Below are 15,911 nucleotides of genomic sequence, written 5' to 3'. Positions count from 1 at the left end.
GAGCCAAAAAATATATAAAAGAGTTTATTACGTAGACGATTAATAACACACAAATTAAACAAACTCTAATCTCTAAGCATGCACCTATTCCCTATTATAAAATGGCCGCTGACATGCCCGTCATTACAGCCGCTTCGAATTTGGTATGTTCACATCTCTCGAAGAATAAAGTGTACGAATTGTAGGCAATTATTCGTAAGGACCTGAAGATGCAGATGATTTGCGTGAAATTTATCCCAAGTGTACTCAGAATATCAGAAAGAAAGATCAGAGTATTTGAATAAGATGGGACTCAAGACAGTTTCTCACCCTGCCTATAGTTCAGACTTTGCTCTTTGTGACTTTTGGTTATTTCTGAAGTTTAAGTCTTAGAAAGCGTCGTTATGAGACAATTGAGGAGATTAAAGTTGTTATGATGAACGTTATTGACACGCTCATACAAGAGGACTTTCATGGAACCTTCTAGAAGTTGTTGGAACGGTACAACATGTGCATTGCAGCCGGGGGAGATTACTTCGAAGGGGGCTAGAGTTTCATGTGTGCACTATCAATAAAAGTAACCATACGAAAAAAGTCTGGAAACTTATTGAAGACACCTCGTATTGCATCTTGTTATAGATATTTATTTTATATTCTACTTTTATTCTGAAAAACTTGTCAAATTCAGTATTGGCTGTTTTTAAAAAAGATATGAAAAAATTTAATCTTTGAATTTGAACTCAATTCTAAGGTCTTTTTTATTTGTTCATTTTATTTTTTTCTTGATTTTTTTTCTAATGGCGTCGTAAACTACGAAATAATTTTCATAAATATTTTTAGCAACAGGAAAAATCATATATTTACAGACTTAATATTTAAGTGCCATTTTTTCAATATTTGGAACGTGTGATGCTATTGGCAAGGTTTGCATGGCTTACTGTTATCGATGGTCAGATTTAACTTTACTTAATATATAGCCAGGTAATAACTTTTATTGAGCACTTGCAAATATCATACAACCTGAGGGTATTTTCAAATATTATAGTTACAACTTAGCATTATTCTCTCTTTATATATATATATATATATATATATATATATATATATATATATATAAATTAAATTAAATTCTGAAATGTCGTGGAAATACATATTGTATAAGGCTGTTAACATAAAATCTAATAAAATATTGGCATTTCTAAGACAATCCCAAGCAGATAAAAAGCTCAATATGCAAGATAGAGCAATAACATCAACAGAAATTCTGAATTAAATTATTAAGAATTACAACAGAATTTATTGTTTGACAGAGGAGTACAGATAATTATTAAAAAATTTTCCTTAATCCATGGATCTTCAAAGAATGGCTTATGTCATAGAGGAAAGAGAAATGTACTATTTTTTCATTCCATTTTCACTTCAAATAAGGCACAGTGCTACTTTGATGTAGAGAGCTACTATCGGGGAGATAAGTTGCAGAAATACTTTGTAGATGGTTGAGCAGCAAGATGTCTGTTCACATTACACTTGAACATCTGCATGTCAGTACGGTTGGGAAAGCAGGAACCCGGAAAGGGAGTTCCGAAATCTAGCAGTTCTGGGGAAGTAACTGCTGGAGTAGAAGGTTTTCTTACCTCTAGGGATCTCTACTGTGTAGAGGTGGGATTTTGCTGCTTGTCGCGTTTGTCGGGGGTATTTACGTCGAGGGGGTACAAGAGTTTCTAGTTCGTCGGAGCATTCACCATTAAAATACTTGTAGAACAGGCAGAGGGATGCAACATTTCGCCAATGGGACAGAGGCTGAAGCTTAAATGCTAGGTTGGCGAATCTTTTTTAACCCTGTCCAGAAGGGATAGATTAGTAGCATATTCACCAGCCCAAATGTGACAGTGCTCCATACATGGGTGAATGATGGCCTTGTGGAAATACAGAATACATTAAGGCGTAAGTTAGTTTCTAGCACATATTGAGAGAGCCCACCTCCCTTGCAACGGACCTGGCAATGCTCTCAATATATCTGTTCCAACTTATGTTCCATGTGAACGTTAAGCCAAGGAGTTATAAAGAAATACTTTCAGGTAATGGATTTTTAGCCATAGCTAAAGGTTTCTTATAATTATTGAAGGAAACAAGCTTAGTCTTGGTAACATTGAATGTGACTGCTCATTTTTGTCCCCATCCACTACAGATTGGAGGTCTTCCTCTAGTGTTTCTGCCATTTCCTTAGATATGTGTTAATTTATTTCCCCGTTGTGTCTGTCATAGAGCGTGGTGTCATCAACAAATGTACCCATCTCAGAGACAATTTTATCAGAGATATTATGTATGAATATTAGGAATAATAAAGGTCCAAGGATCAACTGAGATACACACGCGTTTTTATCATATTGCTTAGATGTACGACTGTCAAGGACAAACTGGATTCTTGTTTTATTTAAGAAGGATTTAATTATGTCGAGTATTCGTCCGGTGATACCGTATGATCTGATTTTCTTGAGAAGGCCATCATGCCAAACCCTGTCAAATGCCTTAGATATCTAGGGCTACTGTTCTATCCTGCCCTGCTTTATTCAGGGATGACAGTTAGGATATCTTTTGCTAAATCCATATTGTTGGTCGGTCAGAAGTTTGGCAGCTGTAAGGTGATGGACTAGAGCTTGGTTAATTATGGATTAAAATATTTTGGCGAAAAGCGGGAGGAAGCTAATGGGTTGATAATTTAATGGGTCAGTTCTTTCGCCAGGATTCGTGTAAACTGGTACTACAGAAGCAGTTTTCCAGCAGTCAGGAAAGCAAGATTGGTTAACGCATTTGTTGTAAAGTTTGGTGATGACTTGAGCAACCTCAGCGGAGCATTTTTTTAATAGCACAGTCGGGATGAGATCAGGTCCACATGCTTTTGAGGTGTCTAGGTTTTTTTTATGATATCATGCACTTTAGAAGGTGATTTTCAGATCATCTAGTGCGGCGTCTGTCCGCAAAGGAAAATCAGAGAGGGAGTTGTTTGCTGTGTCAAATGTGAAGTTTGAGGCGAACCGACTGGAAAAAATGTTAGCCTTCTCGGTTGCTGAACAAACAATCTCATGATTGTTTGATAGTGAAAACATTGTTGATTGCGCATATTTATTACACCGTTTTAGATTTTCCACAAACCACGGGTTCCTAATTTCTGTGCTTCGATGCGTTTTCTGGTGGTTTTGGTATATTCTCTTTTTGCTGTCGCTATTTCTTTCTTGCAATTCTAGCTTCTATAAACTTTTGTCTATTTGTTCCAGACTTATGTTGGTTAAATCAGCGGTTGAATGCTGCCTTTGAGCAATGGCAGCTGCACAAGTAAACCATCGGGGAGAATGGCGGTTTCTAGAGAATTTCTGCGTGGAAACACGTGCTTCCATTGTCGTTTTGAACCATTCAATGGTCTCATTTGCGAATTATTCAGCGGAAAGAGAAAATATATTACTCCATATGACACCTCTGATTAGATCCCTGATGACTTCCCAGTCAGCTTCTTATAATACCAATGGCTCTTCAGTTTTAGGTCGATAATTTACGGTGATTTCTACCATTATCACAGCATAATTCGTATTATAGTGGGCTATGTACATTCGTAATCATCAGAAACTGTGGTCAGAAATAGATCTAGAATTGGGAAATGTTGATCTTGCTGATCTGAAAAACATGTTAGAGACGTACCTATCTGATTCATATTTATTTATTTATGTTATGATATATATTGATATTGATTTTTATTTATTTATTTGTGTAATGATATACATTGATATTGTTTCTTATTTGTTTATTTGAGTATTAATATCCATTGGTATTGGTTTTTATTTATTTATATACATTGGTATTGGTTCTTATTTATTTGTTTGTGTAATGGTATTCATTGGTATTGGTTCTTATTTATTTGTTTGTGTAATGGTATTCATTGGTATTGGTTCTTATTTATTTGTTTGTGTAATGGTATTCATTGGTATTGGTTCTTATTTATTTGTTTGTGTAAGGGTATTCATTGGTATTGGCTCTTATTTATTTGTTTGTGTAATGGTATTCATTGGTATTGGTTCTTTTTTATTTATTAGTGTAATGGTATTCATTGGCATTGGTTCCTATTTATTTGTTTGTGTAATGGTATTCATTGGTATTGGTTCCTATTTATTTGTTTGTGTAATGGCATTCATTGGTATTGGTTCTTATTTATTTGTTTGTGTAATGGTATTCATTGGTATTGGTTCTTTTTTATTTATTTGTGTAATGGTATTCATTGGTATTGGTTCTTATATATTTGTTTGTGTAATGGTATTCATTGGTATTGGTTCTTATTTATTTGTTTGTGTAATGGTATTCATTGGTATTGGTTCTTATTTATTTGTTTGTGTTATGGTATTCATTGGTATTGGTTCTTATTTATTTGTTTGTGTAATGGTATTCATTGTTATTGGCTCTTATTTATTTGTTTGTATAATGGTATTCATTGGTATTGGTTCTTATTTATTTGTTTGTGTAATGGTATTCATTGGTATTGGTTCTTTTTTATTTGTTTGTGTAATGGTATTCATTGGTATTGGTTCTTTTTTATTTGTTTGTGTAATGGTATTCATTGGTATTGGTTCTTATTTATTTGTTTGTGTAATGGTATTCATTGGTATTGGCTCTTATTTATTTGTTTGTGTAATGGTATTCATTGGTATTGGTTCTTATTTATTTGTTTGTGTAATGGTATTCATTGGTATTGGTTCTTATTTATTTGTTTGTGTAATGGTATTCATTGGTATTTGTTCTTATTTATTTGTTTGTGTAATGGTATTCATTGGTATTGGTTCTTATTTATTTGTTTGTGTAATGGTATTCATTGGTATTCATTGGTATTGGTTCTTATTTATTTGTTTGTGTAATGGTATTCATTGGTATTGGTTCTTATTTCTTTATTTGTGTAATGGTATTCATTGGTATTGGTTCTTATTTATTTGTTTGTGTAATGGTATTCATTGGTATTGGTTCTTATTTATTTGTTTGTGTAATGGTATTCATTGGTATTGGTTCTTATTTATTTGTTTGTGTAATGGTATTCATTGGTATTGGTTCTTATTTATTTGTTTGTGTAATGGTATTCATTGGTATTGGTTCTTATTTATTTGTTTGTGTAATGGTATTCATTGGTATTGGTTCTTATTTATTTATTTGTGTAATGGTATTCATTGGTATTGGTTCTTATTTATTTGTTTGTGTAATGGTATTCATTGGTATTGGTTCTTATTTATTTGTTTGTGTAATGGTATTCATTGGTATTAGTTCTTATTTATTTGTTTGTGTAATAATATTCATTGGTATTGGTTCTTATTTATTTGTTTGTGTAATGGTATTCATTGGTATTGGTTCTTATTTATTTGTTTGTGTAATGGTATTCATTGGTATTGGTTCTTTTTTATTTATTAGTGGAATGGTATTCATTGGTATTAGTTCTTATTTATTTGTTTGTGCAATGGTATTCATTGGTATTGGTTCTTATTTATTTGTTTGTGTAATGGTATTCATTTGCATTGGTTCTTATTTATTTGTTTGTGTGATGGTATTCATTGGTATTGGTTCTTATTTATTTGTTTGTGTAATGGTATTCATTGGTATTGGTTCTTTTCGTTGAGGAAGAAATAGCCGCTACATGCAAACTATCCACATTGACTTCACTCGCAAATGCTTTGAGTCCGATATCAACCACAGGTGCTATTTAAAAAAAAAAGATAAATACTATATTTAAACTGCTGCCTAAGCGCTCTGATGCGCTTCCATAAAGATGTTGTCAAAAATTGAAGGTAAGAAGATGTAAGAAAAGAAGTGATTCTTGCTGCCGGTAACTGCCATCGTGGCTTCTGCGAAAAAAATATAGTGGAATTCGTCAGTTCATTGTCAATAACATAGTACTCCTGTGGAAAGCAACCCTTTTTAAAGTTGCCTGACGAGAACGTGTGCTTTTAACCCCCATCCATCGGAAATATTAGCATGTCCAGTGTCGCGACTTTGTCTATTTGTTTATGTTCATAATATATATATATATATATATATTTAATTATTTTTTACTATAATAATTAAATACCTACAGACACTAGTGTTTCATCCTTTCGGGATTCTTCAGTGCAGGGTGTCACAATTACTACCAGTCGAACGATTCGAACCCCGCGACACGAGACATCTCTGGCTCGATTAGCGAAGACCGTATCCATTCGGCTACCATTAATCGTGTGAAATAGCGTTGAATTTTAAACATTTTAATTCAAATGTTCATTACGTCAGACAGACAGTGATCAAGTCGTTATACGACGATCTACGCATAAGAGCTAAATTGACCGACTTTTATTCAACAGAAAGTGCTCAACTATAAGAAACGTATTTCTTAAAGGGGCTGTCATAATTATTTTTTACTATAATAATTAAATACCTACAGACACTAGTGTTTCATCCTTTCGGGATTCTTCAGTGCAGGGTGTCACAATTACTACCAGTCGAACGATTCGAACCCCGCGACACGAGACATCTCTGGCTCGATTAGCGAAGACCGTATCCATTCGGCTACCATTAATCGTGTGAAATAGCGTTGAATTTTAAACATTTTAATTCAAATGTTCATTACGTCAGACAGACAGTGATCAAGTCGTTATACGACGATCTACGCATAAGAGCTAAATTGACCGACTTTTATTCAACAGAAAGTGCTCAACTATAAGAAACGTATTTCTTAAAGGGGCTGTCATAATTATTTTTTACTATAATAATTAAATACCTACAGACACTAGTGTTTCATCCTTTCGGGATTCTTCAGTGCAGGGTGTCACAATTACTACCAGTCGAACGATTCGAACCCCGCGACACGAGACATCTCTGGCTCGATTAGCGAAGACCGTATCCATTCGGCTACCATTAATCGTGTGAAATAGCGTTGAATTTTAAACATTTTAATTCAAATGTTCATTACGTCAGACAGACAGTGATCAAGTCGTTATACGACGATCTACGCATAAGAGCTAAATTGACCGACTTTTATTCAACAGAAAGTGCTCAACTATAAGAAACGTATTTCTTAAAGGGGCTGTCATAATTATTTTTTACTATAATAATTAAATACCTACAGACACTAGTGTTTCATCCTTTCGGGATTCTTCAGTGCATATATATATATATATATATATATATATATATATATATATATATATATATATATATATATATATGGTATACATTTCTTTTTCTACACAAACACTATTGGCTACAAACGTGCAAACCAATTTAGTTGTGCTTTGTTAGATGTAACAGGTTTTCTGAGTTTATAGAAATACTTCGGCTTGAAGAAGTTGTATTCGAAAGAATTCGCCACTGAAAGGCGTATGCATATATGTAGCCTATAACATTTGTATAAATAAAGGAATTTATACTATAATACAGTTGTGTACTTGGTATAGAGTACTTTTTATAAGCATACAAGTTTAATTCGATTAACACTTAGGAAATTATAGCAATGCAACATTATATATATATATGTGTGTGTGTGTGTGTGTGTATATATATGTATATATATATGTATATATACATATATATACAAACGGCGAATGAGCTCTTTTTCTGGGTCAACGGCCAACTAGCACCGTGTATATTTGTGTGTGTGTATATGTGTATTGGGGTAGAGAGGGCTCCCGTAAGCCGTGGTGAAGGCAACATTTCTAGTAGAAGCAAATCTCTAATTTAAAAAACCATAAAGCGGAAGACCAGTACCCGCATTAAGCTGGTCTGCAGTTTAATTTGTTGCTGGCTATCTTGCTTGTTGCTGGATCTCAATATTTTGAACCGAGAGAGAGACTTAGCTGTCGTACAAAGCTAAGATTCTGTAACATCATATTTGTATAGATACTCCCTCAGGCATTTGGGCTCATGGATTTTAAATGTCTGAAGGAGTGGCACTCGTCTGACAAGACGTTGCAATCATCATATATATATATATATATATATATATATATATATATATATATTATTGGAACAACTAATCAGTATAGGGATTTGGAATAGGAAAAACCGGAACTTTTGGTGGTAGCGGAATGGGTTTCGGAATCGGAAAAATTCGATGCCAAAATTATTCTTTTAATCGTCTTTTTTATTTGATTTTGTTTTAAAAAATCTTCTACTGCTACTAGTAATGATAAATAATGAAATTCTTTTTTATTTAAAACCACCAGTAAAATTAGAATCGATATATCATCCATCACAAGTGCATTTTTACGTTTGAGAAATTTTCTGCGCATTTAACATGTGTTTTTAACGTAATCGTGAAACATAACAATTTTATGGGTTAATAATTAGAGATTTATAAAATATGGGAATCGAAATCGGTAATTGTATCGTAACTGAGAAAAATATTGGAAACGTCCCATCATTAATATATATATATATATATATATATATACATGCATATATATATATATATATATATATATATATATATATATATATATATATATATATATATATATATGCATGTTTAGGGAATTTATAGACAAATACGACTAAAATTCAATTATTTCTTGAGTTTATTGAATCATTTATTATTGCATTTAGTGAAAAGGTCGATTAAATTAACTAAACGCAATTTTTTAATTCATCACTCGTCTGAAGACGACTCATGGAAGATGAAAACAATCGCGACTGTGGCAAATTCTGTTTACACTCGAACAAAGCGTTCGAATATTGATCATCAAATGTGTATATATATATATATGGCAGTATAGTTTAGTTTTCTAGAAGTACATCCAAAGAGGTGTACCAAAAAAGTGCTCAATGAGTTAACAGAGCAGGTATATTCAATTTATTTATACAAACATTGATAGCTACATATGTGCATACATGTTATGCCATTAGTATTATGTACATATAAACAGGCATATATATATATATGCATACGCCTGTATATATGTATATAATACTAATGATATGTGTACGTATATATGCATGTGTGTATGTGTGTTGCAATAAATAATGTAAGTATAATATATTTAAATAATTCTAAGCAATTCCCATGAATAATATTGCAAAAGTTTTCACCTTCCGTTTAACTTACAATTCGACGTCTTTATATATATATATATATATATATATATATATATATATATATATATATATATATATATATATATATATATATATATAAATTTTACTTTCCTTACAGGTAAACACGACAGTAATGGCGGTGCAAGCCATGCGGGCGAAGGTGGGCAAGGCAAAGGACAAGCCTATGGCAACTACCTGAGGCCAGTGTCTCTCGGCTCCGGATCCAGACTGACTCGCGGCGGTGGGGCACTCTTTCTCTCTGCTACGACAGCCATTATTAAAGGAGTCCTATCGGCAAAGTATGTCAGTTTATTTTGTTTGTTTATTTGCACAGATTTGTTAGCGGAATAACAAGAATGATGATCTCAACTCTACACTTACCTACTTGATTATTTATAGCAGCAAACAAAATAACTTACAAAATATGCCTATGTTTATATATCTATATATATATATATATATATATATATATATATATATATAGAGAGAGAGAGAGAGAGAGAGAGAGAAAGAAAAAGAAAGAGAAAGAGAGAGAAAGCATAAAAAGGAACAAACCGAGTTATGTGTTCATCAACATTTCGTCTTTATTTCGAGACTTCCTCTGGATGATTGAGATTAAGAAAACAAAAACACCAGTAGAAATATTTGAAAATCTTTTGTACTGGTGTTTCTGTTTTCTTAATCTCATTCATCCAGAGGAAGTCTCGAAATAAAGACGAAACGTTGATGGACATATAACTCGGTTTGTTCCTTTTTATTTTCTCTATTTTGTCGGAATATTATTTTCCATTATTCTCATCGTATATATATATATATATATATATATATATATATATATATATATATAGTTTTTATTATTCTTTATGTAAATACAGTCATATCTTGCTACGATGTGCAGACCGTTTCGATCATAACAGATCTAATCAGGCAAGAAAATTTGAAATTAAAATGGGTTCAAGACCATTTTTAATTTCAGAGGAGAGAAAATAATAGTCTTGAACCCTTTTTAATTTTAAATTTTCTTGTCTTGGGGAGATCGAAACGGTCTGCACATCGTAGCAAGATATGACTGCATTTACATAAAGAATAATAAAACAAATAGAATTTGCTCTCTTTGATTGAGCATTATCAACGACCCTTTGTTGGAATTCAATTATTCTTAAATTTTTAATATCTTTCTACCTAGCATATATATACTAGCACCTGCTCGGCTTTACCCGGTCGTAAGATACGCATAAATGGTATGTTTTAATTCATACAGAAATTGAGACATGTGCATCCGAATATTATGTTTTTCTTTTAAATAAAAAAAAAAGTTACTCTAGCTGAGATCGAAACCAAAACCTAGAGACTGGTCAAGTACGATAACCATTAGGCCGGCTTGATACTATCTTTAAAATGTGTTCTCAAATCTAATTATGTTTTACATAATGAATCTGTCATGTGAATCATTCACGTATGTGCATTCGTGAAACAGCTTACAAACAAATAAAAATCCGATGACCCTCACGTACTATTTTTAAAAATTTTTTGCCCTTAGTAGACCTGTTTTCTGGATCAAAACCGATCAAAAAGTTTTTCACATATATAGCTAATTTTAAGATTTGTTGAGTATATAGGTTGAGAAGTGTCCTCACATTTACATGCATTCTCTTTTTTATAGATAGATAGATTATACGTGCTGTGCTATATTACCCGTCTTTTATGTTTAGTTAATGAGGATGTTCGTTTTATAATTCTCTCGGATCGATTCTCATTCAAAAGGGAAGATATAATTAGTTAAAGTTGAAATGTATTATAATCAATTGTACATTATCCACAATCGTTCCCATCTCTTTAATGTCTTACGTTCGCTTATTAATTATATGCTTTATGTAACAATCTTACTAAACTTAAAGCAACACTCAGATGATCATCGCTTATAACACATCACACCTGATCGCTACTCAATCCTTCATTGCATCATCTTTCAATGGACAACTCAATAATATTTACATGAATAGTAATAGAATTTCTATTTACTTGTTTCTTCACGGGATCAGAATTCGATATATTGTCGACAATTCGATAAACACACACACACACGCACACACGCACACGCACACACACACGCACACACGCACACACATTTTATGTGGAAATATGTTGTTTTTGTTGTTTTCAATTATATTTCACCTTTTATTTATACCAATCTTTTAATTAACGAAGCTCAATGTAATTACAGTACCTTCAGGTACCTCCAACGCGCGTCAGAGTTTTACTCCCCTGCATGTAACACAGTGTAATTGCAATTTAATTTGATATAATCATCCTAACTTTTTTTTTACCATTTAAAAAAAAAGCTTCAAATAAACTGCTAATATTTTTGTTAATTTTTACAACATACAAAAATAATGAAAAGAGAGACAAAAATCATGTTTACGTTATCGACGATTTTAAACAACGCTCCTATGTAGTGACGTTTTTGAAACCGTAGACACACCTATGTTTTGAAAATCTAGCAAAAATCAAATAATAGTCATATCTTCCTGAATTTTTCGATATTTATTGATTATTAAATAAACTTAAATAAAAAACGGTTTCGTTAAATATATTGGAGGAAATATTTTTAGGTGTTTTACCCCCACCCCTATATTTCATGCTCCGTTACGTTACTTCCATGTACAATTATAACGCGAATGCCCATCCGTAAGAATTTACACAAACACACGAAATGATGGCGTCACTATTAATGTGTAAAATGCTGACGATTTACACACGATCGTGGAGATGGCACAAGAGCATATAACAAATAAATTTTAAAAGTCTATATTTCAGATTTCTTTTTACTTGAAAATTCAAACATGGTGTAATGAAAGAAAAATAATTAATTGCAACTTTTCTTCTCATTTTCGAGAGTGGAATTCATGTCCATGTGCGTTTATTTTCTTTTTATGAATTGATAAGTGGTTTTACTTCTGATAAGCTGAGTTAAGGGCAGAATAGATTCAATGATTGATATAATAATTAAATGAATCATTTTGCCTTACAAAACAGGTGCTGCCAATATTTGTGCATATTAACATACTAAAAGGAATAAATTGTAAGATGGACAACTTCTTGAAATTTGGAATATAGGCTTTTGTCATTTATTTGTTATCTCTCTCATATATAATTTATATATATTATATATATATGTATATATATATATATATATGTGTGTGTATATAGCGTGTCCAGGGGTGATGAAAAAAATCCAATAAAGTGCTCGATCGTAGATGTGAGAGCTGAATATACAATACAACTATTATGACACTATATATGCATATTTCAAGGTCGTACCATTGGTTTCGCTACACCGAAAACAGTAATAATATACTGTGGAAAATCGGTATAATCTCTTCGGCGACAAAGAATAATATACTGTGGAAAATCGGTATAATCTCTTCGGCGACAAAGAAAAATTTTTCTTTGTCGCCGAAGAGATTATACCGATTTTCCACAGTATATTATTACTGTTTTCGGTGTAGCGAAACCAATGGTACGACCTTGAAATATGTATATATAGTGTCATAATAGTTGTATTGTATGTGTGTATATATGTATATAAAATATATGAAGAAATAAAAAACGACAGTATAAAAATATATACTAATGCATATACATTTATTCCATGGTATTTCGAAGCTTACTGCTTTTCATCAAATAATAAGTTAAAATATAAAAATATGAATGAAAAAATAAAGGATGAACAAATAGAATAAAATGATAAAAAATGTAAAGGAATAAGGAATAAAAAGTATAAAATAGTATAAAATTATAACAAATATAAGAAGTACAGAAAGTATTGAATAAAAAGAATAAAAATAAAGTACAAAATAAAATTTAAAAAATAATAAAAATACAAGGATAAGAAAGACAAATTTTACAACGAGAGAAAGTTTTTAAATAACAAAAGAATAGAGATTCTTAGGTTCATGTTGAATGCAAAATAGTCATAGAAATACCCTTTTTTGTATATTGTTAATGAACAGAAGCTTCGTAGTGAGTTAGAAAAGCTCAGTTTCAATATTCAATTCATGAGGCGATTCAGAGTAGAGTGTAGCGTCTGGTGATGGAATTTGGAATTCCTTATAATATAGTAAAGCCGGGGAAAAATATATACAGAGAGAAAGAAGCGTGCCCTCTTCTCATCGACAGAATATGGTCAGAATTGTCAGTTAAAGTCGATGTGCTGTCTTGTTTTGCTTAATTTTGCAAGTCCAGGGTAACAAATAAGCATACGCCTATATTCAGTTTGTAATATCAGCTATATTACCCCTTTACCGCATTGATCAGTGTAGTTCTCCTATTTGCCTCCCCAACACTTTCAATCTATTACACTCTTTCTCTCACGCCCGTTATTCCGCTCCTAATATAACTGTCGCTAGACGTCGCATCTCCTTGCATCTCTCCTCTGTTGATGAAAAGCAGTAGGCTTCGAAATACCATTGTATAAAGAGTTTGCTCATCCTACACTCCTAATTGATATAACATCCACATTGAATAAACGAATGCATTCTTAAATATATTTACACATTGTCGCTTTTGTTTTCATTGCTTCATTTTCTATATAAACCCCTAAGCAATTTATTCAGTTTTGAATTATACCGATGGGCCTCTACTTAAAGAATCGATCTTCTTTTTTAAACTCCCCATATATATATATATATATATATATATATATATATATATATATATATATATATATATAATCATGAAATCACTTTTTTATTCACCCTATTCCCTCTGCTTCATTTTTTGTTATCAAGTCAGATCCTTGACTTATTTGCAATTTCATCAAATGCTTTTACAAGAAAAATCCGATCCTGCACTTTGCTAAATCATACCCTCTGATGAGAAGGAACGTATTTTTCGAAACTCCGCGGTTTAAAGACTATCCACTAATTTAGTGTTTCTATTTCAGATTAAATATGTCTTTAACTCTTTTTTCAAAGTATTTTTAACATGTTTTATTAACAATTTGTTCTTATATATATATATATATATATATATATATATATATATATATATATATATATATATATATATATAAAGATGGAGGAAGTGAGGAAGCATAGCTGTGGAAATCTTTTTACACGAATACGATGTCCAGCATGTTAAAAATATGCTATTTGTTGTAAAAATCTAATGGATAATCATTTGAAGAAGTTGGTGAGGACAGGATATTTTTACGGAAACGTAAATCGTAAAATTGTCAATTCATTAATGAAATGGCTGTAATGGAAAAATCCTGGAAATAAACGAAGGTTATAAAAAAGAAAACCTGACTCTTTGCATTTTCAACAAAATTTTGCACTATATATATATATATATATATATATATATATATATATATATATATATATATGTAAATTTGAGAGTTGATGCAGTGATTGCAGGTGATTAAATGACTAACTGACTAGATGTTTTTTTTGTTTTTTTAACGAATGGTAAAAAATAATTTTTTGTATAGTTTCAAATGTTAAAAACTTCAAAGACTATATATATATATATATATATATATATATATATATATATATATATATATATATATGAATATGTCATGAGAAATCTAAGATAGTTAGTTTAATTATCTCAATTGGTTTGTGTTTTTATTTATGTTCGCAATGGGCACTGCTTTTCTCTAATCGACACTTCATTGTACGATACACTCGAAAATGTGCCTTACACTTTATATAGACAAACCATACAGCGTTAAGTCCATATATATTCTTAATAAATTCCGCAACGGGAAAATTTATTTCGATTTTCGAATGTTAATAACAATAGGAAGACCAAACATATAATTTATCAGTTACTTGATATTTCACTGCTACGTTTTAGTATTATTTTGATGTTTTTTTTTAATTAAAAATTTCCAATGTCTCAAAGAGACAATGTGCACGGATCTTCCAAACATTTGCACAGTTTGACTTATATTAATATCTTCTATTTATGTATTCGTTTTCTTTATTTTCCAATAATAATTCAATAAGGTTGTTCTTTATATGTCTTCTTTGTTATTAAATTGGCTTTCATAAATATATTCTTAGTGGCGGAGACACATCTGGGAATAGTGGCGGTGCATCTGGTGGAAGCATATGGATCGATGCAGATACTCTGAAAGTGACAGGTAAATATAGATGCAAGATGTGTATTCTTTCTAAACGGATACATCTTTATATTATTCAACAAAATTTTATTCACGTAAAATTTGTACTTACTTTATAGAGACAATAATGAATGTTTTTGTTTTTCTTTTTTTGCTTTTATTCTTTTACACAGGAAAAATCAGCGCCGATGGAGGAAAAAGTTTAAAGTCTGGTTTCGGTGGAGGAGGTGGGAATATCGCTGTGTACTACAAAACCGCAATATGGTCAGGTTCCCTCAGCACCTACGGAGGTACAGGTCAGAAAAATGGGGCCGCAGGGGTAATATACTTGCAAAGTAAATTTGTTGGCAGTAATAACCAGGTACGTGTTAATTACGATATATATCGCGTATTAACAGAAGTATGAGAGGACGTTCAATTGGGGGTGGGAGTAAATAGTTAATTTTCGCATTTTGTATCTCACACGCATCGTTTAATGTTACCATGTCATTTGTTTTCCGGCAACTATCTATCAAGAGGTGACTTAGATTTTTCTTTTCTTTTTTTTACTTTTTTTTTAAATTTACTTCAGTCGAAGTTCTCAGAAATCAAGGGGCCCACTACCTTGGGCTAACACCTGAACTCTATATGAGATACATAAATATTCGAATATTTCAATTAAGTTCTTTATCTCTCAAATACTAAGTTAGTAAAGAAATTGAGAACATAA

The 15,911-nt window shown here is 31.6% G+C and overlaps 1 protein-coding gene across 1 annotated transcript in view; it reads left to right on the top strand.

The window, feature by feature from the left end:
• LOC145249431 (uncharacterized) overlaps window positions 1-15,911 on the top strand; it is a 911,941-nt gene that overhangs the window by 565,560 nt on the left and 330,470 nt on the right. Inside the window, exons 73-75 of the mRNA XM_080110989.1 lie at window positions 9,188-9,368; window positions 15,144-15,223; window positions 15,376-15,563. Of these exons, the coding sequence (XP_079967115.1) occupies window positions 9,188-9,368; window positions 15,144-15,223; window positions 15,376-15,563 (449 nt within the window). The remainder of the gene's footprint in view (window positions 1-9,187; window positions 9,369-15,143; window positions 15,224-15,375; window positions 15,564-15,911) is intronic.

Source organism: Euprymna scolopes, chromosome 28, assembly GCF_053919585.1.
Source record: "Euprymna scolopes isolate OS-2025 chromosome 28, ASM5391958v1, whole genome shotgun sequence".
In the NCBI taxonomy this organism is placed as follows: domain Eukaryota; kingdom Metazoa; phylum Mollusca; class Cephalopoda; order Sepiida; family Sepiolidae; genus Euprymna; species Euprymna scolopes.
This window is presented reverse-complemented; position numbering and strand designations above follow the sequence as displayed.